This window comes from Gouania willdenowi, chromosome 11 (assembly GCF_900634775.1).
Source record: "Gouania willdenowi chromosome 11, fGouWil2.1, whole genome shotgun sequence".
Lineage (NCBI taxonomy): Eukaryota > Metazoa > Chordata > Actinopteri > Blenniiformes > Gobiesocidae > Gouania > Gouania willdenowi.
Genome location: NC_041054.1, coordinates 14643097 through 14668707, shown reverse-complemented (window position 1 = coordinate 14668707; position 25611 = coordinate 14643097). Strand labels below are relative to the sequence as shown.

Below are 25611 nucleotides of genomic sequence, written 5' to 3'. Positions count from 1 at the left end.
CACGTTATACATAGTACGGTACAAGATGAATTTCAATGTGCAACAAGATAAGATAACCTATGAGCATTCGAAAGTCAGACATTTGCAGAACCTGTCCTGTATCCTTCTTGAAACTCTGGAATAAAGGAGGACAAGACCATAGGTACCACACAAGAGCCTCTTACTAATACTACTCAACAGAGAAACTAAAGGAAAAACAATTCAATACATACACATCACAATTCTTTGTCACTAAGGAAAGGATTCAAACTCACTTGCTTGATTACATGAAAAACTGACAAAAGAGTGATATATATATACCATTTATTATTATACCACAAGCTAAGATATGTCTCATTTACTGAAATCTAAATAACCTGTCAAACCTGTGTCACATGAAGACTTAATTCAGAAAGGCCTGCCAGCAATACTGAGCAGCTCGTCCCTCAAGAGCGAAAACACAATCCGAAGGGAATAAAAAGTAGCACAGCTCATTATTGAATAGATCAAAGCAGAAGATACACAGCTTAAAGCGTGGAATTTCCAAAAGCAAAGCAACTGTTTCGCATGGTCACTATCACCCCCAATGTACTGTATATGCATGATCATTAAAGTAAAAAGTATTCAATTCATGTACTTTGAAGCTACTTTAGCCCTTATTCAGGTCTTTGCATCAAACACAGATAAAAGCTCTTCCTGTAATCCAGCTTTAGCTTCAAACGCACAAACGAGCTCTCGACACACCTCGTCATGCATGTTTCAGACTCACATGAAAACCCATCAAACATTCTTCTGATTGTGCAGAAAAACAAAGCACATTAAGTTAAAGCTGGTGTACAAAATGTGCTTGAATTGGATCCGAGCTTGACGACAATGCACTGAGACGAATAATGCTCATGTTAGTTTGCCTTTTGGAACTTAAAGGTCCTATATCATGCAAATCCACTTTTTCGAGCTTTTAACCTTGTTGCAATGTTAATTCCTTCTCAAAAACACCCCCAATGTATTATTGGGATTCCTTCCTGCATCTCTGAGAAATCCTCAATTATCCTGCTCTCTGAGCTGCTACTCTGCCCTCTTCTGAAAAACGAGTGTTTCATAATGCTAGTGATGTCACGAGCATTCTGAACCATCCCCTCCAGGAAGTGCCTGCTGCTGGTGCCGCGCCTCCACGGTGAACACTGAACTGTTGGCTTCCAGGAAGTGGACATCGTTGCTGCTACTGGATAGCAAGAGAAAATCGCTTTGGTGATCACTGATCTGCCTCAGAGCAAGTCATGCAGGCAAGTCAGTGTATAGACACGCCCACTCATGAACATGCATAAGCAGGCAGCAAACAGCCAGTTGGTTAGAAAGTCACTTTTTAGAAGCTAAAACTCTGGAAAACAGGCGAGTTTGGGAAAATAAACCTCAAATACTGTTTTTGGGGTTCTTAGACCAAATGGAGATGGGTGAAAAATGCATGATATAGGACCTTTAAAGAGTATGGGCAGTGGAAATTTGAGTCTCTTTAGAACAGGGATGCCATGGTTATGACCCACGTGCCGGACCCGGCCCGATTGTACATCACATCCGCCCCGTGGTTGACATGGGAAAGCATTTTTTATTTATTTTTTAATCTAGTGTTTTATTTTTTTTGTGTCCACCAGCACACAAAATGTGAAATAAAACCGTCTAGTTGTTTGTTTGCTCCGTTTTAAATTTTCTACATTTGCACCGTCACACGTGAAATCGGGAGATTTGCCACATCAGATGGACAATTTCCAGCCCAATCACATCTTAGAACAGCCGAAACACAAACCACGAATCTGGCAACACTGTGTTTGTGACACAACGCGACTATCCTGTAATTTCTACATGAGATGATGACAATAAAGCAACGTAACAGCTCAGGTAAGAGTTTGAAGCAGCCGAAACAGCTGCTGTTGCTGCACGGTGCACACATTTCATAAAACAGTGTTTTTCTGACTCATAATCACAATATCTGCTTAAATAATCATGTAATGTGCAGTTTTTTAGCTGAGAACAACAACAAGAGTGTGTGAATGTAGCTAGTGACCAACTGTTGTGTGGAGTCATATGTGGAGTCCGCGTCTATAGACACGCCCACTCAAACAGCCCGGTTTTAGAATTGGTCAGAAAGTCACTTTTCAGAGGCTAAAACTCCAGAAAACAGGCGGGTTTCGGAAAATAAACCTCAAATATTATGTTGTTGGGTTTCTTAGAACAAATGGAGATGGGTGAAAATTAGCATATGTCCCCTTTCGGCCAGCCGATATTGTCGGCTGTTTTTTGTGTTTTTTACGTGCTGCATTCGCTGATCTGCATTATTTACAGAGAGCAGAAATATTTTTTTCTCTGTTTTTAATATTTGTTAAATATTTTTTACTTGTCGTGCTACCTCACCTTTGTTCATTTCAATAAATGGTCCTTTTTTCAAAATTGAGACTCGTACCATTTGTTATCATCATTGTGTCATTTTTATGATGTAAATTGAGGGGGCAAAAGTAGTATCGGCTCCAAATATCGGCGCAAGAAAATTGGCAGTCCACATCGGTCATCGGCTAAGGCTGATGGAAAAAAAAAATCAGTATCGGCATCGGCTCTAAAAAATCCATATCGGTCTATCCCTAGATGACTGGCAAAGTTAATGTGCCATCTGTTATTGAGCCAATGTACTGTTTTAAGATGTGTCATATTTGGCTATTTTTTCAAGAACCTAATTATGCATTGTCATGTTTGCCTTTAATAAATATGATCAAAGCATTTTACAGTTTACACTTGTGTTAAATATAGGAAATGTGTTTTATGCAATTTGTTGCATTTCTATCTTATAAATGTAGGCTACTTGCATGTTATGTTTTTAGAGGGTAACTTGCTTTAGGCTGCTATGTAATTGTAGGCCTGACCAATTTCACCCTGGCATCCCTGTTTTAGAAGGTAGTGAATGTCATTAAGTTCACCATATCCATCCATTATGTTTTCCCTGCTGTTATTATAGGTCTTTATTTATTTTTCTGTGAATGAACAGTCTTAACTTAACTTTTGATGACATTTTCAGGAAATATTGGAAATGGGATAAGGAACATTTGATTCCAGACCAATATCCCGCATTCCAATCAGTTTTAAAAATCACAAAATCCCTATGTTCGTTGTTTGAGTTGGTTCTACACCACCTCCTGCTGGTGAATTTGTGGATTACATGCTCTAATAAAAAGTTCTGTGCCACTTTTTGCTTTGATCAAACAATAATTCCAAGCATTTAAAGTGTGAATGATCAAAGTACCATGATCAGGATCATTGAAGTGGAGTTTTGCACACTTGTATATTTCTTAATATTTGTTGGCCAGGTCTCTCCTGTAAGAAAGATTTATTTATCTCAATGACAATTTCCTGATTAAAAAATAGTTTCACAATAATAGCAGGGGTTGCATCTTGAATATAGTAGATAAATCAAAATGTAGCTAAAATTGGAGAAATAAAACTAAAAAAATAAATAAAACTTCTTAAGCTCTGCTCGAGGTAATGAACGAATCCTGATGAAGACGCATACATGATAAGAGTTGAATTCAGCTTTTCATGCATCTTTTTACTGTAGATTATCTAAGAACCTACTCTGGAGCTCAAAAGCAATTTGTTGAGCAATATGTCAAAAAGTCTTTATATTCATAGCAGCTTTTGCACTGCTGGCCCTGCAGCTTTCTGAAAGTTTATCTCGCTGGCGGTGACAGTTTGAGTGCTGCAGTGAACTACTCAATAATGCAAAGCAATTACGGCCCATATAAATTTGGCTGTATATGAACGTGTTAAATGTTTCACCTTAATGGACAGACTTGTTCATTAGTCATGCTTATGTAAGGGGGTTGGAGGGGCGTTGGATTCTGAACCACTGAACTTGCAGATGGCGTCTGTCGACAGATTACATAGATGAAGATGACAGATACGGTGATAGCATAATTAAACACAATGATGAGCTTTATTAATCACCATCAGCACTAACAGGGTTCCGAATTGATCTCTATAAACTTTCCAATGGAAAGTCCACAATCACACAAACGCATTCTTTACAGTTTTAAGCACAATAGGCTTATTTTTTTACACTTACTCCATTAGATGCCAGCACATCCTCAGTTTCTTCGTCTTTATTCTCGATGTGCATCTCAAAGGGGTTCCCCTCCTGCACGTACTGCTCAAACAGCGACAGCTCCTCCCGAGCCAGACTGTTTGAAGACACAGCCTGTCTGCTTGGGGAGATGGATGGAGAGCGGCACTGGCCCATGAATTTAAACTCCTGGATCAGAGAGGATGAGACACAGCACAAGAGAAATGTGTCAATAGATGAGGCAGAAAGACAAAAAGGCCTAAGCTGAAAAAATACTTTCAGAAGTTTTGGAGGTCAGTTTTACTTCATTTCAGTAAAGTAGATTGTGCTGTTGCATACACACAAAATCAATTTAAAATCAATCTAACCCAGTGGTTCTCAAACTTTTCAGCCCGCGACCCCCAAAATAAATGTACCAAAGACTGGGACCCCCACTGTACATGAAGGTGGTTGAACACAGACATGAACATTAAAGAACAGTCATGTGGAGACACGGCCATCTATAAGGGGGAATAAAGGGCAGAGCTCTTTGGGGCCCATCCATAAAGTCAGCAAAATGACGTCTATCGTTCTATGAATCTGTGATCACCACATTTATTTAATTATCTGAATAATATCATCTGTTATCCAGGAGGTTTATTATTATTTGGGCCATAATATAGAATCATCTTAAAGATGTAAATCATTGTTTTAATCAGAAATAAAATGGGATAAAAGTGACCAAAAATGGTTAAAAAGGTGATGAAATGGGATTTTAAAAAAAAAAACACAAAAACTGGTTAAAAGTTGCAAATGAGAGTGGCCAAAAACAGACAGAAAAAGTGGTGGAAAAAAAAAAAGGGTTCAAAGTGTCAATAATGAAACATTAAGTAGGAACATTTAGCTTAAACTGGCTCATAAGTGGTGAATGTGTAAAAATAAGCATGAAATATGGTGAAAAGAGGTTATAAGTGACAATAATGGGTCAAAATATGTGACATTCGGTGGGAAAAGTGGAGGAAAGGGTTTATCAGTGCTGAAAATGTCATGCAAGTAGAAAAAATGTTCAGAACAGGCATTGAAATTTGATGGAGAAACGGCAGAAATGGGAGTAATGTAGTAAAAATGCATTGTTCTAACCTACATGCCACTAGAGACATCAGCCTTTTCGTCAATATCATGAATGCATAATTACCAGTGAACTTTACACACTTGCATGCACACACGGGGGGGGAAGTGTGAATCTGAGTGACACTGTGCATCATCAAATACTCTTCACCCTCTTGCCACAGCAAAGTGTTGCTTACTCACATGCAGCTGGGAGATGTTGAAGTTGGACTTGACGGGGCAAAGTTCCCACGTCTCGTTCTCCAGAAACATCCTGAGTTCTTCTAGCCGTGCCCTGCGAGATTGAAAGGAAATAAACTGTTTTTTGCAGACATAGATAAAGGTTTAGGTAAAACAATACTCTTGCCTCTACCCAACACTTCAGTTTTTCTACAGGTCTTAATACTTTGTTCAGGAGTGCAGTAAATACATTGACCTTTATGATATCTGCAGAGGTCACTGAGGTTAACATTGATACACAGCAAAAGGTATTTATGTGTGAGCAAGAGTGTGTTCACAGCCACTGGGTGAGCATGAGTTCTAAATACCAACACTGCAATAAAGTGCAGTTATTTACTGGAAAACCATTGGTAATTTAGCTGATAGTGTCAGGAACTATTTATTTATTTTGTACAATTAAAAAAAAGTACATAATATAACAGAAATAGATAGATATACAGTGTAGTAAGAGGCAGAAAGCTGAAAAAGTTGTTTGAAGCCTTCAGCTAAATGAACACAATAAAACACAAAAACAACAAAACTCAAAAATAAACTACAAAAAGTAATTTAAGCAATTGTTAAAATTACAAAATATACAAAAATATTAAAACATTAAATACAAGTGATTGTAAGGAGTTTATGAAAACCTCAATGTCTAATACTTCACCAGAATACTAATTCAACAATAACAAAAACTGAACAGAAATAAGATTTACAGGTAACTATTAAACATTAAGTCACTATAGTAAAAATATATCTAAAAATTGTGGGATAAAAGACGCCTCTTTTGTGATCACGTTTAGCCAAATGGCTCACTTCCTAATGTGCTACCTTGTCCACAGAAATTAAGTTTTGCCAAGCATCAAGTCACCAACAAATCGCAAACATTGAGTTTCATTAACAAATGAAATGAAAGCTGCTCGAGACCATGATGTATTGTATCAAATAAAAACATAGTGTAGGCCTCAGAGATCAGTAAATCAAAGATCATTTGCCCAAAAAAAGATGTGAAAGGTTGAAATTGCTGAACAAATGTTTGTTTTTATCCTCAATGTAAACACTCCCTTATGGACGTTGTCGGAAAAGTTTCTCGCTTTGCATCGTGGGATGTTTTATTGATCCTTGAGGCCTAAAAAAAATCTTGACTCCTGCAGCTTTAACTAATACTGTATATGATTAAAAATCAAAGGAGAAAAAGATGTCGTTCTCACAATAAAATGACAAATGCAAGAACATGAATTAGACTCATTAGTTCTTAACCTTATTGGAGGGACTGAACTCTGCAAGCTTCATCAGAGCATTTATTGAACAATTTGTAATCGCGAAAAATTAAATAAGATTTCTTCTTAACATCGGTGTATATTTTATTCAGACACACAAACATTTTTTTTTACTTTCTTCAAAATGTTTTTAAATGTTATTTTTTTATAAACTGATATTTGGATTGTTCTCGTAATTTATTATGGTTTATCATGGGAATGTATTAGTACAGCAAACCTTTGAGAATGACTCATCGTCCCCCCGGTTAATATTACTGTTAATACAAGTTAAAATCAGAACCTAAAACACTGAGTATCCCGCAAGTATTTAGTGCCATTTAGCTCTTTTTCAGTCGTTATTATGATCTCACACTGCTTTCCATCAACTTCAACACCTCTAACCTACAGTTGGATTTCATCATGTCCCTCATCCTTCCCACTTTGTGTCACAGGGGCCAAGCTCATTAAAACTCTGATATTTAGGCCTCCTATCAATGATTCTTGACAGGTAACCTTAACACTGATCAATGCAAATCATCTCTGCTGATGTGGCTCCGTCTGTGTGAGCAGATACATATTTATGAGATTGGTGGCGGGGGGGGGGGGAGGTTATGTAATCAAGATGTTAATGTGCTGCCATCTCAGCGAGTGCTGCCATGCAATTACATGTCTGTCTACTCCAAAAAGAACTGTGTGGTGGCAGATGTAGATAATGATGCAAAGACCCCTTCAAAAGAAGTAACCAACCTGTGATAGTTCCTGAAGTAATTCACACTCTGGCGTTTAATGGATTCTTGCAGAACTTCTGACTTGCTGCTGCAGAACTCTTCACCCACCTGCATCAGCCTGGAGCAGAGCAGAAACAAACATGAGAAGTCAAAACACATGAACAGGAGTAGTTCATTTGGTTGTGCATGTTTTTCTTAATACTGCAAATTTGTCAGCCTTTGATGCTGTAAAAAAAAAAAAAAAAAATTCTTCTCGTGTACTAATGCAGGAAAAAGAATTTGAGGGAAGTTTTCGGAACTAAAAAATCATATTAAATAGAAATGGTTACATTTAAATAATTTACGAAATAAAAGTATGCAAACAACAGAAGAAATCTCAAAATTATACTCATACTAATTTTCTTCTTTGACTTAAGTTCAAACCAGAATTAATACATTTGTATATTTTGGGAATTGGTATTTTACCAAATTAAAATCAACCATAGCAGACAGTTTGAAGCACTCATTAATGATAACAAAAACAGCTGCGTAGGAGGCTGTAAAATTATTCTAATGTAATGACGCTGTGTAACAGCTTCTTTTCAGCTACTTACCAAAGGTCACACATTACAATCATACATCACAATTATGCTCAGAATCAAGGGGTTATACGCCACCAGCGAGGTCTAATCATGGCTATATGATTTTTAAAGCTGAAAAAGTCTTCAAGAAGTGCTGCTCAAGCCCATTTGAAACATTGAAGATTGTGAGATATAGTTTTTTTCCCCAGCTACAATCAAATGGTTTTATTAGCTGAAAACTATTAGAAATCAGTGTAATTGAGCCTATAATAAAGTGCAGAGAATGTTTATGGAAACAAAGCTAATACGTGGCTTTACTATGAAAAAACTAAAACAGCAACAATCTTACAGAAAAATGACAGCTATGATTAGTAAAAGTTTGAAGATAGTGCACAACATTCAGAGGTGGCAAAAGTGCTCGTCTTCGGTACTCAAGAATAAGTATAGATACTTGAATAAAAAATGACTCTGGTAAAAATAAAACTATTGAAGTTGCTCCCTTACTTGTGTAAAAGTAAAAAAAAAGTACATACTACTAAATGTACTCAATTAAAAAAAGTAAAACAATGTTCCTTCAATAATAAGACAGGGTTTTTAAACTAGCAAATTACATATATTTAATTTTTTTAAGAACTTGTAGAATACTGGTACATGGAAATAATTTCAATCTGTTACATTTGAACACCTGGACTGGATAATTTAGCAATGTGTCAAGAAAAAAAATGTGCAAATGCTCAATAAAACCAAGAGCAGCTTTGAGTTTAACATTTTTAAGAACTTGTAGAAAACTGGTAAATAGAAAGAAAGTAAATCTGTTACCCTTTATGAACACCTGGAGAATTTAGCACTCATTATAGATACACTTTGTAAATAAAATGTTTCCAAAAAAAAAGGCAAATGCTCAATTAAACCCAGATCAGCTTTGAGATCAATATTTTTTTAAACTTGAAAATGTTAACCATAAAACTAAGGGACCTGCCTCACAGATGTTTTTACATTGTGATGTTATCTTCAAAGGTCTTAAAAGTAACTAGCTCATTTTTAAAAGGTAAGGAGTAGAACGTACAGACATTGGTTTTAAAAAGTAAGGAGTACAAGTAAAAAGTCGCCATAAGTTGGTCAGCTACAATAAAGCATCCAAGTTATTTGTAAATTTAGGTCGGATTAGGATCAAAAGGTCTTAACAGTCAAGTGCCCTTCATTAATAATCTGCAAAGTACTGAATTCAACATCATAGAGTCTATCTGGGACGACCTGAAAATATAGAAGGAATCAAGGAAGCCTGCATCTACAGAAGATCTGTGAATATCAGCTGAGTTCCTTCAAAAGCTGTGTCCAAGTACCAATAGAAACCAATGCGGTAATGAAGTTACAGAATGGCCGTAGGAAATGATGCAAGTAAGATTTGTCATTTGTTCAAAGTGAAAGATAGAGAGATCCTTCCTTTAAACCCTCAGCAGAGTTTTAGGTGTATGCCAGATTGACAGCCTTCAGGCAAACAAACACAATGTAAACATTCCTGCTCAAAAGATGGTACACTGTTTACTGTGGTGACAAGAATGAACATATGCATCAAATGCATGCAATTAAAAACAAAATTCTCATACTCACAATATGCAACATATTGCTGCTTGCGTGGTAGTTATTTTCAGAGAAAACACAAGCTTATGAATACACAAAGATACAGCAATTAAAAAAAAAAAAAAAAAAAAGAAGGGGGAAAAATGGATTTAAATTTTTATTTTTAGAAGGATCAGGCAAATTAATTTCAGTTCCTTTGTGCAAATAAAAAAAAAAAATACTGAGCCTTTGCAATTAACGCAATGAGTTGCATGCATGTGTTTGTCATATCTGGTGTTTATTAAGCTAAATCAACTTTTCTGTGCTTTAAACATGACAAAAGTGTTATTAGGGCTTCATACACATGCCCAAAGTGTTTTTTCATTGATTCCCTCAATCATTAGTTAGAGGGTGATTTGCTCCTTTCTTACTGCAGGGTGAGCCCAAACACCTCGCTCCAATTTGATGACACGTTCACACTTTGATTACGGATTTGATGCGGCACTGAGCTGGAGAAGCTGTGCCTCCAGGAAGCTCTCTGCCATGACTGACATGTAAACAGACACGCCCACAAAGGTGAGCATTTCAGCGTCCTTCGTGCTATGTATGTATTTCCTACAGTCTATGTATGTACCGGTGAACGCCCCACCTCCACGCTCTGTCTCGTGTTTATAAAGCAGCATGAGCTCGGCTACGAGTGGGTGGGAGGAGGCCGGGCTGCCCTCTGGTCCTACGTCACCGTGTGGGGAGGAAGAAGTCTTGTCTTTAGACACACCCACTCATTAATATGCCTAAGTAGGACGCAAATCAGCCTGTTTGTGTAGAGTTGCTCAGAAAGTGACTTTTCAGAGGCTAAAACTCTGGTAAACAGGCGAGTTTGGGAAAATAAAGCTCAAATACTATTTTTTTGTGGTTCTTAGAACAAATAGAGATGGGAGAAAAATAGCATGATATGGGACCTTTAAACTGCTGCTCATTTAGTGGACATAAAAACATAAATCAAGGGAGGAAAAAAGGTTAGACACCAAAAAACCTAAAAAATAAAATAATTTGGATTTATCAGACTTCATTAAAAAAAAAAAAAATGATAGCTGAGCAATATTTTGTAAATACAGTATTAAAAAACAAATTTGAGATCAAAACACCAACCTGCTGATGACATCCAGCACCACAATGAAATCATCATATTTGAAATTGGACATGTCGGTTCCCAGGATGTAAGCTTTCACTTTCAACTGGACATCCTGAGAAGAGAAACAGGAGACTACGATAAATGCAATTTCTGGGAGGAAAATATAATTATAATTATATATAATAATTATAATTATATAATAATTTATATATAATTTATAATTATAAATATAAAAATAATTTACTAACAGCAAGGTAAAACATACCTGCCAGATCCGTGTTAGGCCATGTTCAAGCTTCTTCTTTACATAACTGCGGTCCACCATCGACTCATCAGAGACGGCTGCTACAACACTGTCTGCGGCGAGTGAGAAAAGAAGATACAGGAATCAAAGACGTAATCAAGAGAAACATTTTTGCCTCCTTTCATTGAACCTTTTCACAGTTGCAGAGTGAAGCCACCGCAAATAAATAAAATATTCATGCACAAAAAAACTTGCTATTGTGGTTATACATTCAACTTTAAGGTGCGACTCCTCTAGTGTATTTTAGTATGACGAACAGAACATCACAATCCGCAGTAGGTGCAGATCTGATCTGCAAAAAGTACCGTCGAAAGTCTTCTCAATGTCAGCGTCAATCTGTGGGAGGCTCTCTGCTGTCTATACCAGTCAGCATCTGACAGTAGAGTGGGTCATGTATTCCCTGAAGACAGACTGACAGGAACCTAGAAGCCAACTGAGCGATGCAAGATGACAGTTAAATTAGTAGTAGACGTCTCTTTCACTGTCTGGCATGGTTCCTCCTCCTCCATCATGCTCTCAATACACTGTTCTCATCGGTGATCACAGTGATCAGTGAGCATTCCTCATAGTGCAGCAGAATCACAAGTAACATCTAAAGTAACACTTGGAATGTTTTTAAAATCATCAAGGAAACATCAGTCACAGTGAGCTACTAATCTTCAATAACTGCATTTTTAGTGTTTAAACTGAATAAATCTAACACATTTTGATCTGCCGTAAATTGCTTTATTTATGAAACTGCCCCAAGGTTAAAAAAAACACCCTGGTCACCCTGTCAGTGTAATGGAGGAAGTTCCAATAGCTGACAGCCAAAAAAAATATTGTAAAAATGGCCATTTTGCATTTTGCTTGAGGAAAGGAGCAGGCATCGTTTATTGTCTATTTTCTCATCTGTTTAAATAACTGTTACTATAAATCACTGCTGTGGGGAAGTGAAATATTGAGGGCCAGGACAAATCATACAATAAACACAAATATAGGATTATGGTAATCGTAAAGAAGCAACGGGCACTAAAGACATTTTCCAACTTAAACACACTATGCCAGAAAAAAGTTTTCAGTGACGGAATCAAAACTAATTTGCCACATGTCAGCCAAACGTCTTTTTTTTCCCCCACTTTTAAATGAGTAACATTAATATTGCAAACTATTATATTACAGGTTATTACAGGTTAATAGACTAAAAAGTTTAATCTATCCTTCTTAAACTCATTAAAGTTAGATTTTTAAAGATTCATAGCTCTTTAAAAGAGATTTGCATCAATAAATGAAACCAAAACAGATCTGATGACTACCCTAATAAATAAAACAGATTGAGGGTATGCTTTACTCCTTTGGTTTCTTCCGGAATGCTATGAAGTCGAAGTTTGCAAATTTCTGTAAACTAATTATCTTATTTTAACTCTGCTATGACGTTGGAAAATCTTCACCCCCCTTTAAAGTTCTGGTAACGTGGCTCAGCCATTAAGCAGAAGTCCTACTTTCTAAAACAGAGTGTACTGTTTGTCATAACAGTTCATTTCAAATGAATGCCCAAAACTACCTTACTTGGAGCTCAGTCCGTAGCCATCTAATGTGACATAAATATTTATTAATACTCACTTTGCAGTAGCCTTTTATTCAGTATTTCTATATTAGGGTAACTCGTTTTTGGTGCTTTGCCTCACCAGTTTTCAGTTTCTGTAATATGGAAGTTCTAATCTGGATTTCCTCTTATCACACTAATTCCGGGATTTATTCTGTCTGTCCTGTACTACTACGCTGGTTAACTTCTTCTCAATATGGTAACTTAGGTTGCATGGCTAACCTGGTCGGGAGTAGGTCTTGTACTGGCTAGGATCAGTGCGCTCATAGAAAATGACCTGCTCATTCTCAGAAGATCCTGATTGGTGCACGGATCTGACAGCCGTAGAAGAGAGAGTTCTAATGATAAATGTAATCTACATCTTTTCACACAAGAGAACCAAATACTGTAATTATTAGTTTCCCCTGTCGCCTTACCATACATTCAATCAAAGAGGTATTTATGCTGGGCGATTTTGCCTAAAAAAAAAAAAAAGACTTTCGATTCTCGATTTTTTTTAAATGCACTTAAAAATGACTACAGACATCAGTTATATTGTCAAAAGTGCAACTTTATTGCTGTGATTGTCCTCAAGAGTTAAAATGTATAGAACAATCCCAAAATAAAAAGTAAATGAGGCTCTATCATTCACCTATTTCAAGCTTTAACCCAGGTTTAAGCAAAAGTTCAACAGCAACTTCACAGTAGCTTAAATTTCCTGATTAAAAAATCAGGTAACTACATATTTTATAACATAACATTACAATTAAAAAAAAAATAAACTCTTCCCTTAGCATCTCAGCATAGTGCGAATAAAAAATTTAACATGGCTGTGGCACACATATAGCGTACTCAAAAAGGGGGTTGGCTCACATCAGAACGCTAAAAAATCCGAAAAAACTCTGGTGGGAAAAAGAAATTGTAAAGATTATTATTTTTTTTTTTTTTTAACTTGAATTTGCAAAATAAAAAGTTTTTATCTTCAAATTCGGTTAATCGATAATTTTTTTTATTTATTTGACAGGGACATTGCAAAATAACTATATTGCACAGACCAGAGGTAGCTGTGATCTAATTATCTGTAGTCTGTGGGCAGAAAAAAAAGTGACAGCAAAGCGAGGTGACAGGTAACAGTGTGCAGGCAGTTCATCAAATGGTCCATTTATATTTTAAAATACAGCCAGAAACAATCAAACACCAACAGCCAATCACCAGAGGAGAGAGCTTCTCTATAACAGTCCAAATACTTCAGACAAAACTGCATTATTCGTTAATGATTAATAATTACCAATTTTGTCTCTAAACTACTTCTTCAGATTCATTTTAAACTGTCCCACAGATAAAGGTAAGGAGTTCCAAGCTCTTACTGCTTTACCAGAGCCTATAGTACAGGCTTATTGAGCTCTAAACTGAACGCAGCATCAGAGCCACAGACTGCACCCAAAATGAGGTGGATACGTGAATAGAAACACGTCTGTACAGTAACAAAGTTAAACTGATCAGTGGGTCAGTTTATATGGTCCAATGAATCAATAATGCATGAATTTTACAAATTCAGATGTTAAAAATGTGGATTTTATTTCTTCATATTTTTTAAGAATTGATCCTCAATGGTGACATAAGTTGCTCTGCACGGTTTCTCTGTTTGTGATTGGTCTGGAGCAGCAAACTCCGCCCCTTTTATGTGAGCGCACACGCAGCCAGGTTGGAATGTGTTGATAAGCTTTGTAGTACAGCTGTTCTGGGATTGAGAATGTTTGGTTAGGTGAAGCCAGCTAACAGAGATATCCTGGATTTATTTATCCAGCTTGGTAGTATTGGCCAATGTCAATGAAAATGTATTGCATGGTTGTTGTTCATCGCATTCCAGGACTAAAGAGTCTCACCTTAATATATCTTTCTTAACATCTTTACTTAAGGGAAAATTGAAGTCGATATTTTGTATTTCAAGGCAGTCTCGTTTTATCCACACTAAATAAAGTCAGTGTGACTGAGAAAGATAAATAGCTCTAGTCAAAGAACAGCATCTGTGTCCACAAATTGCAAAATGACTAATCTCGGAGAAAAACGAACACTTTAATTTAAAGAAAGTTAAAAACAATTTCCACTAAATAAGAAGTATCATCAGGTTTTATATTTGGATTTTTCTTTGCAAGTGATTTTGTGACAAAGCTGAAAGAGTTGTTCCAACTAAAAAAGTTGGATAAAACCAACCTTAGCTTTTGAAAAAGTCATCTGTAAATGTCATGTTGAACTGTACTTGTCATTAGGTTTGAATTATTAGAAGGAAAATAATGACTTGCAGCAATTATACAGATATTTTGAAGAATAACTGATCATTCTGACTTGTTAAATTTGGAATAAGTTGCATATGTCCCATATGCACTTAAATGCATCACATTAATTTCCAACCAACCAAGTAAAATATAGATGAGGGGAACCCAATGATCGCTCTTTGATACAGTATTTAGAATTATTAAATAGAGGAGTGAAGAAAATAAGTCAAGAAGAAGAAAACATGAATCAATACAGGTTAGGTCACTTGGAGCAACGATAGTCAACATGTTCTAGTTTAGGTTTGGTTGCTAGGAAGAAATAAAACAACGGTTTTACCGACAAATAGTTCATACTGATTATAGATGGACAGAAGATCAATTTTTAATATCATGCAAGAATTTAATTTTGGTGTCATGCTTTTTGGCAGTTGATTGCAATCACCAGCCAGATAAAAAGGTTTGGAATGTGTCAAGCATGCATGTCATGGGTCTTTGAATCTTTTTTTCAAACCGTAGGGAAGGGTCTGACTGTCACACTCTACATTTCTGATCTTCACTTTGATGCAAATTTTAATTCATTCAAATGACCCAAAGTGAGAGGCTACAAGGTTTTACTGTAATTACATTGACTTGATTCCTTCACAATTTTCCTGTTATTCACTGGCAATTCAACAAAATCATCAGGTTTCGAGTATAAGCTCAAATGAGCTTTCTCACCTTGTTTAGTATGATCTGAGAAAAGAACCTCCACACCAAACAGTTCAAGTGTAAATGTGCCTTAAGCATCCCATTTTTGAAAGCTTCTTGACATTTGTGCAATCCATACATATTTTTTCCATGTCCTGCCTTTAACGTATTCTTTTGATGTCATTACAAAATTGAAATGCTTACCTAGCACGGTTATCTCGTCTGAAGTTTAGAACAAGGATTAAGGTATAAAAGGACAAAATGCTCATGAAAGACTCTCGCTGGCAGCCTATAGATACTGAGTGATTGACCTTTGTGGTGGTTGTAACTCATGGGGAAAATTCAGATCAGATAAACTATCATTTTATCAGAGCAGTGAAACAGAACTTCCATAATACACAGTTTTAAAAACCAATTGTTTAAAGTGACCTGAGCTGAGCCTCATTAAAATATGTGTGAGGACAGTTTGTGGTCCATCCTCATCCTTATGACAGCTTGTTTCACTCTGTAGTGGATCAAACTGTGACTTTACGTTGGACACAGTATGAAAATAGTTGAATCATTGTGACCAACGTCGACAGAAATCTGCGTCTGTCAGAGTTTTAATTAATCACACAGCAGCAGCTGAGTGATCACAGCTGCTGCTGCACGACGCACGAGTCCGTGTGGCTTCAAATGTAACTAAGTCCATATTTCTAGTGCAATATGATGTTTCACCTTATCGGGGCGCTGCACTTATTCCAGGGTTAGAAGCGCGTAAGAGGAAAAGGACTTACGCACACCGAAGAATGCGCACTAGGGCAGATTTGAATGAGAACACCCACATTTCAGGGACGCTCAGCCCACAGTGCGTAACTGGGATGAAGGTGCGCAGCGACTGACTTAAGTACAGGGGGAGAATAGCCCGCAGCCAAAAACAGCGCCACTGTGCGGCTTTTTGGACTTACGCGCATGGGAGACTAGAGCCCTAAATGTTTTAACAAGAGCAATATAGACGTGAATATAATTATTGTGGTAAATCAGATTTAATATCTTACTTTTCTTTTGCACAGTTAACGCATCATGTGTGGTCATCTGAAAAATTCCCCTAAGAGAGGATCAATAAGGTTAATACAAATAAAAATTGGAAGTGCCAAGCTGCAGACTGTGAAAGGGATTTATGGTAAACTGTGTCTGCAATTCCCTAAATGACTCTTTAATATGGATTTTAAAACAATCATTGCAAAAAAAAGTTGATAAATTGTTTATCAAGATGTGCAATGAAGCATGGCTTACGTTTACAAAACGTAATAAATTGAAAATTTAAATGGCAGAAGTAGGACAGGGATTTTTAGAGCCGCACCAATGAATCGGGCTTTCTGAATGGGGTGACAAATACTCTGAGGAGCAAAACAAAGTCATTCTCACAAGCAATCTTCTGTGTGATGATGAAAGACAGGGATTAAAAAAAAAAAACTGATTTGTTATTAGTTTGTACAGTATATTGATCTGGATCCCCTTTAAAATGTAATGGAATCTTCCATGGCATAAGGTCTATCTTTGGTTACATTTTTGTCTTTGTTCATTTGACCTAACCCTGCAAACAGACAAAAACAAAATGTTGAAAAAATATAATCATGCCAGTTGCTGTATGGACAGTGTTGGGCTTAGAATGTTGGTTTCATCAGTTTTTTGGTACCTCTCCTGTTTTCATGCAGTCTGTGTTAGGGCTGGACGATATAGAGCAAAATTATTATCAATATCTTTTCTCAAAATGGCAATATACAATATAAATCTCAATATTTTTAACTCAAAGTCTTACCAGAAAGACAATTCTGGGTCAAATTTGCTGCTGCAAAATTCCACACAGGCACATTTATTGATAACAAACAGCTGCACAATATTTGCCACTTTTGTCTTTTTCTCCAATAAGGGACAGCACGTTTGAGTGAGTTCTGTAATGTCTTGTTTAGGGGTAGATCTGGGTTAGGACGCACTCTAAAATCCACCTAGCTGTGCTTTTCATGCTTTTCTGAAAAGTAGTAAAAGCAGTAACTCCTAAAATTATCACTTACATAAAAAGTCAGCATAAAATAAAAATATATCGATATCAGCGATATCCATATCGTCAAAACAGAAATTGAGATATATCTCAATTTTTTTATATATTGCCCAGGCCTAGTTTGCAGTTGATTCAGCTCGTAAAACACCTGTCCACAAAAGTGTTGTTTTAAAGTGTTTTGAATTTCAAAACAGCCCACGCTATTAATGACATCTGTTTTTGTTTTCCTTCTATGGAATACCATGCACACACGCACAGAGTATAGGTGAAACTGGCTAAAGGTATAATAAACACAGTGTTTAGTTGTATTTAGGGTTTTTTCAAGGGTTTCGTGAACTTATTATAATGTTTTATTTATTGCCTCAAGCATGCAGACAACCGAGACTGATATTAACGGCATATTTCCATGTCTCTCCAGGATCTGTGCTATGAGGTTTGTTCGCAGTGCATACAAGGGGGCAGACCTCACTTGCTTGGTAGTTGATCCTCTTTCACCTTATGAACTCCTTTAATTCCAGTTTCGCTCTGTCAAAAAGCACAATTTTGTTTTGCTTCACCTCAGATGTGAGGATGGCAATTTACATCTTGGAAACGTTTTTCTTGCCTGTGTTTGTTTGACCTCAGTGGGCGGGGCCTCTGAACCAGGAATATTTAACAGAATAACATGTTAGCGATGATCAATTTCAGCTGCAGGATTTATCAACACCTGATCATTTGTACAATGGAATTGGTCAGATATTGATGTTTTTAATAAATCACGAGTCCTGTTGTACAACCAAATGTGCACTCAAATTTGCACCTGTTTCCCCACAAGGTTGATAAATGAGGCGCAATGTGTTTACAGAGCAGTATCTTTAGCTAAGGAACCTGTAAGAGCAACTAAGTTGAAACAGAATGGAAACGCTTACACGTGAATGACTATTGCTGCTTCTGAGAATAGCTGTGTCCATTAATAACTAGTTAAAGGAAAAAAAAACATTTTAAAATACATTAGTTCAATAACCCTGGCTCTGCAGTGTAGCTTCATTCTAGTGTAAAGGCCAACTTTCCCTTAAAACAGGGGTTTGCAACCTTTACTCTCAAAAGAGCCATTTTGCCTAATCTCACAATCGATTAAAGTCATTCCGGAGCCGAAAAAATACCTTTTTAATGAAGACAACATAGTGTATAAAATTCTATACAGTTAAAATTATATCAGATAACAGTATGTAAAGAATATTTCTTTTAGATAATGTATTTGAATGGCTACACAAAAATTAACTTGAATTAGCTAATTGCTCATTTCTTGCCACATCTCAAGCATGCATATTTAGCCGACGATGTTGGCAGTTTAATGAATCTGTTCCCACACAATTAAAATGTATATTTACTTCCAGAATAGTCTTTTAGTTGATTTAGTTATCTTACCAGGGATTTAAAATTTAAGGTTAACCAAAGGTGCAAGGAAAGTTGATGGTCTGTAGATGTTTCAGGAGGTGAAGTAGGAAGGTGGCTGAGCTATTGCACAATGTGATTTATTTGTAGGTTGACAAATCATTTTATCATGATTTTATTTAGTGTTTAGTGTTAGTGTTTTAGTGATTAACACCCTCTGTAAGAAAATAATTATTTATTTCAATATTTTTGAACGCTATAGGGAGCCATTGCAAAAATCAGCCTCTATACTTTCCAACATATTGCTGCATTATTCAAGCCAATTCTTTAAACAGCATACTTCATAGTGCACAACCTTGTTTTGTGCATTACTGACTCTCTTATATGGTGGAACACAGTTTGTTGCATCAGAGTAAGGGGTAATGTGCGTGAGGAAAGGGATGAAGCGACATTTAATGAGGCCCACTAACTCTGATGGTTTTGCTTGAAAGATGGAGGTCACAGTCACCACAGTACGCACTTTGGAAAATGAGACAAATGTAATACAGTGCAGTAAATCCCAACTCAGACGGATACCCTTGAAGGTGAAATCTGGGACAAAGTCAGGGTCAAGGACATCACGTTTTCCTAAGAGGACATAGGTCACAGTCAATCAAACGGGAGGGATTGATGGATGTCTCATGTAAAGAGGACAGTGTGTGTCCTTTCCTCACTGAGGACAAAGGCTTCTAATGAAAGATCGTGACAACTTAGCATGTCAGCGACCATTCAGGACATCCTCTGTGCCCTCATCCATTCAGCTGATCAATTCTGTACAGTACGGAAAATGGAAATGAGCATGTATTCATCATCAAAAGTGTCCCATTCGCATTTTTTTAGGTCATGAGCAAAACAAGGCCGAAAGGGCACAGATAAATCTACACCCACTGGCCACTTTATTAGGTACACATCCCTGGTTTGAGGTTGGGCCATCTTTTGCCACTAGAACTTTCTTTCAGTTATGATATTGAATTAAGAAGGTGCAGCTGCTGCATGAACATCAGCTTTTTTGAACTTTCACAAACATCTGAAATGACATCTAATGGCTGTGTTTGACAGGTGAGCTGTGACCTCAATGTGGCATCAGGAGATGAGTACAATATGGTCATAAAAAGGTGAACAATGGCAAGGCAAATTTATTTGTATAGCACATTTCATACACAAGGCAACTCAGTGTGCTTTACATGATCAAAAAGTGCAACAGAAAACATTTAACAGCTTAAAAACTATAAGAACATCGAAAAAATGTTTTTAACTCATCAGTAAAATCATTTAAAATCATCAACAAACACATTACATCATCAACATGACCAAAAATCTTCCTCTCAATCATACACAGTAGGGAATAAAGAGTACCTTTAACTTTGATTTAAAAATGCATTTTTTTCCTACTTTGCAAATGTATGTATTAAATGTAATTTTTTCTTAAAAACAAAGCAAATTGGTTTGTATTATTAAGTAATCAATCTAATTTACTGTTGCATATATATATTTAAACTTTATTTAGGCAGTGGTATACTGTATCCAATTAATCCATTAATCTATGGAATAATCAATAGAACCCATTACCAAAATATTCCATCTGCTGCGAGATGTTCTATTACCTTTAAACAGTCATTCTCCTTGGCGGTTCTGTTTAGTGAATATTTTCTTTTGTACGGTAACTCTTAATATGGTAACAATTAATACATAAATAAATCAAGTCCAGGCCTGTAACCACCACATTAAAGGCCCCTTTAATTACAATGCTAAGTACCAGCATCAGTCAGAGGATGCTGCGGAACTTCAGCACCAGGTGATTAGATGAATAGCAACATGCAATAACAAGCAGGTGAACAATAAAACAAGTGTATATTTAGGGAACAATTAAACCAATAATGGAGTCAGACTGACTTGCCTTGCTTTATTAGGTCTAATAAAACTACAGGCAACTCAATTAAAACGTCACTGGGACCATCAGTATAGGTAACATATACAAAATAATTGGGGTTTCAATTGACCTTGTTTGTTTCAGAAAGCAGCATCAGTACCTACTCCAGCTAGAATGAATATGAAACATAAGCTCAATGTCACACATGACAGATTTCCATACATCGTACCATGCTTCACTGCCTTTAGCCTTCAAAACACAAAACTATGTTGGATTAACTGTAAAACAAATATTAAGTACTGTTGACAAAGAATATACATTTACATAATAAAGGACATCCAGGTTACTTTAACCAAACAATTCTGCAAAATTAATGCAGAAACAACAACACTATGATAATACAGAGCTCTTGATTTTTATCACCAAGCACAGTGGAGATTAAAACACGGCAATTAGATGTGAATATTTTGCTCAGCCTCGAATATTCACTGCTTGTAACCATTAGCTGCTACGATTCTAGAATGGTTGATACTTGTGATTCAGTCTTTCACAAAGCTGCAAAGCTGATGATCTTGCTCTATATCAGAGGTGGGCAACTTTTATTACAGCAGGGCCAAAAAAGGTTGACTGTCTGATCAGAGGGCCACATTGTTCTAAATGCTGACATGAAACGTTAATAAAGACCAATCAGAGCATTATTACAGGCAAGAACAATGATTTTATGTTGTCATTTCATGTGCTTTTGAACGTTCTGCGTATTTATCTCTCGTTTTGGGCTTTCCGTTGTTGTCTTGAGTGTTTGCACTGTCGCTTTCTGTGTTTTTGAAGTCATTTTGCGTATTTTCATCTCATTTCATTTCTTTGGTTGTTTTGTGTGTTATGAGCCAATTTGTTGTCATTTTGGAGCCATTTTTTGTGCAATTTTTTTTTCTGTGTTTTTGTTATCGTTGTGTAAAAAAAGTTCATTTAGAGTTTTTTTGTTTTGGTGCCGTTTATTTCCTCTGTCTACGGTATATTTCTGTAATTTTATAAAGTCATTTTGTGCTTTTGCTTTGGGGGCCACTCAAAATGAGAGCGAGGGCCGCATGTGGCCCCCGGGCCACGATTTGCCTATGCCTGCTCCATATGGATATGACAGAGCAGAAAAAGACAAGCAAGCCTGGAAGAGTGAGAAAAGAAAAACTCCATTTTATTCTCCAAACTGTTGTGTGCATAACTGGTTCCTTCCAGCTGGACCTGAAGCATGTGACAGGCTGTTTAAGCTTCTTGTTTTTCCGACTTAGTATATAAATTACTTTAAGAGGGAATTGAGTAACTTCACGCTGCGTAGAGGAAGATCATTGGGGGAAAGAACAGTGATGTTGCTCCAAGGTAATACATTCAGAACCAGGGCTTTTTCTTTTATTTTTTTTTTACAAAGGGGAAAACTCCTACCTTGAGCAGATGTTGCCTCTTGCTTGTCGTGCTTCTCGTGCCACTGCATTGTGCTGTGGTAGCTTAGCATCACCTCCCACAGTGCTTTGCACAGGTCTGTCAGGCAGGGAATGTAGCTGTCCAAGGTAATATGCTGATAAATAAAAATAAAAAGGTCAGTTGGGGTTTTTGTAGAAGATTTTGGGAGGCATTCCTGAAAATAAGCGAATTACAGATTTATCAACAATTACAGTGCACAGTTTCTGAAATGTCCTCAGATAATTAAGTTACTAAAATTCAATATACAAGAACAGAGTTGGAAAACAAAGACTTTTCCACAATAAAACATTTCGTCTGACGTAAGACTTTACTGAGGATGAACACTTTAAAATCTCCCTTATGTCCCGATTCAAGAAGGTTCCAAACATATATATATATATAGTATATGTATAATACGTTACTGGTTTCTGAGATGAATACGTTTGTTTTAGAGAAGTCTGATACAAGTATAATATGATAATACAAGTGAATGTTGAGCAGCAGTCTGTGGGTTGATAATAGCACATTCGCTCTCGTCTAATTTGATGTTTGTCATATCGATAAATATAAAGAAGAAATGACCAGCCTGAACAGCAGTGCAATAAACTAAGCTTTGGGTCAACAGAAAAATAACCACACACACACTTTAGGCTTATTTTGACCTCAAATAATATTGGTTTGTCAACAGAGACACACAAATTAGGAGCAGGAAAACGAGCGTTCAAATCAGAAGGGACATTTATCGCTGACCATCGCACTGATGGTGGCAACCTAATGAAGGATGAATAAACCAAACACAACGCACGGAGCAGGAATTGAAAAAAAAAAAAAAAAATGACCAAAGCTTGTGATAACTAATACCTTGAAATCAGACATTATTTATAGAACCCTTCAAAACATCAAACATATCACCCATTCTACTACACATACGTGTACATACATACACTTGTTAAGTGCCAAAGACATGCTATCCTACACTCGACAACACTGAAACATTAAAAGAAACAAAAGAAAGGTAAAAAGATATAAAAGAAATAAGGCAGTAGTTATTGACTTGTTTGGCTTTGGGACCCACCATGACACACTGATAAAAAACAAAACAAAACACACAATCTAAATCAAATCTATTTAACAAAAGTATGAGGTTATTGAACCTGAGATAATACAGTATCTCACATCACTGCAGAGCTAAAGCTGGACTGGAACAAACCATAACAATGTTTCTGAAGCTTTATCTCACTTAAGGAAGAGGGACGGTCACGGTAATAATGGCAAAAAACTTTAATGCCACGTTAAAGAAGACAGCTTTGTTATAATTGCACACATTCCTTTATGTAATGTAAGAAAAAACATAACCGCTGCATAATGTAGGTTTGCAGAAGAAAACAACTTTGGCAAGTAATCACATGAAAACAATATTATTTTCTTGTTTTTTTAACTCTGAAGCAGAAGGTGGATAGAAATTGGAAAACATAGATCTGCGACCAGGCAGAGCAACAGTTTTATTTATTTATTTTTAGAACAACAACATTAATTCCATAAACTACAAATCAAGGTGCTCGTACAGCTTTTACAAGTGCAGGTTAACAGAATGCCTTGATTTTATTTCTGTTGGTACAATGCAGGAAGTCGGTAGCAGCAATGCTTCACGCAGCAACGTGCACAGAGGATGATTCTTGGGCAGGTCATTTCTAAGAGAACTGATTGGTCAGGTGGCGGTGCTTTTATATTCGCTGATGTGTTATTCAGAATGCATCCTGCTCTCAACCAGGTTAGCCATTCATTGTGAGTTACCATGGTGATTTACCCCAGTAAGAAGTTAACCAGCGTCGTAGTACAGGCCCATTGAAGGGACACACTGGACTCCAAAAAAATACTTGACTCAAGCCAATACTTTTAGCTCAAAACTGGGCTTGCAGACATCGGACATTCCTCAAACGTAGATAAGGGATTTAGCCAGGCTAATCCTGACATCCCAGATGTGTTTATAGAATAAAATAGAATAGAGAACAATAGAATAATTATTTTAATAAAAACACATTTATGTCAGAAATATTGTTATAGAACTCAAAGACACTTTGCAGTTTTTTTTCTCCAAGTAACAATTTTTTAATAAATATATTTTATTAATATATAAATTGTGTTCCGAACAGTAACGATGATAAATGAGGGATTAGATTTTCAGTAAATGCACAGCAGAATATTTTTCCCCAATACCACGGGTGGAGGAGGGGTGTTGAGTAATCCATAAATTAGTAATCATTAGTGTATTAATTAATTATAATATTTAATTAACTTCTGATTTCTCAGAGAAGCCCAGTAAGCAGGCTGCACAGATGTGCATATTAAAATGTACTTTAGTGGAAAAAATGTCCTATTCTTCATCAGCAGAACGTATCGCGCTGCCTCTGTGCACATGTTGTTTAGTGCTGATATCGAAACGCTTTTAGGTCTAATGAAAAATATACGTCATTTATCTTTGGCTGGCAGGTAACTACTCAGCAAACAAATATGGATCTGATACATTTACAGAAGAACACCAACTTCAACCACTTTCAGTTTTGAAAATGTTAAAACCACAAGAAACTTCTTAAGCTTAATCATTGTGTTAGTCCCCTTTATCCCTCTTCTCGCTGCTCAGTAAAAGGTGATGTCACATCCTCTTTATTTCAACATTTGTTTCTATTGGCTGTTCACTCAGAGATAAACCTAGGGCGTCTGTGTCCTCACTTCTCTGAGTGGCAGCTGCTTCGAGTTTAGTTAAACTGTAGTCAGAGAGGGCTTGGCTAAGCCAGGTGTCATCCTGTTATTCTGGATGTTTTAATTCCAGCTTGGTTTAATACCACACTGCTCGGTACAAAAGTAAATATGACATTTTTGTTCACCAAAGCTTTCCTATAGTTTTAGTGGACTGAAAAAAACCCAAGAAGTACTGTATACCTAGTAGTATTTCCTTAAAACAATCTTTCTGTAAAAAAACAAAACAAAGACAAAACAGAATCTATTAAATTTAGCTGCAGGTCTGAATTGTTAAAAAGCAAACCATGTTTGATCAACTTCCACTAATATGTTGCACAGCATTAATTAGTTAAAGTGGCTCCTTTCATGGCTACAATTGTAAGGGTAATAATAATTTCCATATCCAGCAATAAAAGAAAAACTAAGCCCAAGTGTTTTGATATTGATGTAACTTTAATTGCCAAAAAACTCTCTGAGCAACAGTCAAACAGGTAACTAATAAATAATCTTTAGTCAAATGCATTTATTTACCATCAACATTCCCTTGTTGCAGCTAGCCAACTGTGATGTGGCAGCCGGTTGCCAAGCAACTGGTATATAAAAGTCAATCGTGATATGAGTATGTTCAAATTATCACTAC

At 36.5% G+C, this 25611-nt stretch overlaps 1 protein-coding gene across 2 annotated transcripts in view; it reads right to left on the bottom strand.

The window, feature by feature from the left end:
- The window catches only part of vps50 (VPS50 subunit of EARP/GARPII complex), a 115570-nt gene that overhangs the window by 46754 nt on the left and 43205 nt on the right, over positions 1-25611 (bottom strand). For both annotated transcript variants that reach the window (XM_028461346.1, XM_028461347.1), the window contains exons 13-18: positions 22215-22347; positions 10891-10982; positions 10643-10737; positions 7393-7491; positions 5372-5462; positions 4085-4270 (exon numbers count right to left, since the gene is read on the bottom strand). In XM_028461346.1, coding sequence (XP_028317147.1) covers positions 4085-4270; positions 5372-5462; positions 7393-7491; positions 10643-10737; positions 10891-10982; positions 22215-22347 — 696 coding nt within the window. The remainder of the gene's footprint in view (positions 1-4084; positions 4271-5371; positions 5463-7392; positions 7492-10642; positions 10738-10890; positions 10983-22214; positions 22348-25611) is intronic.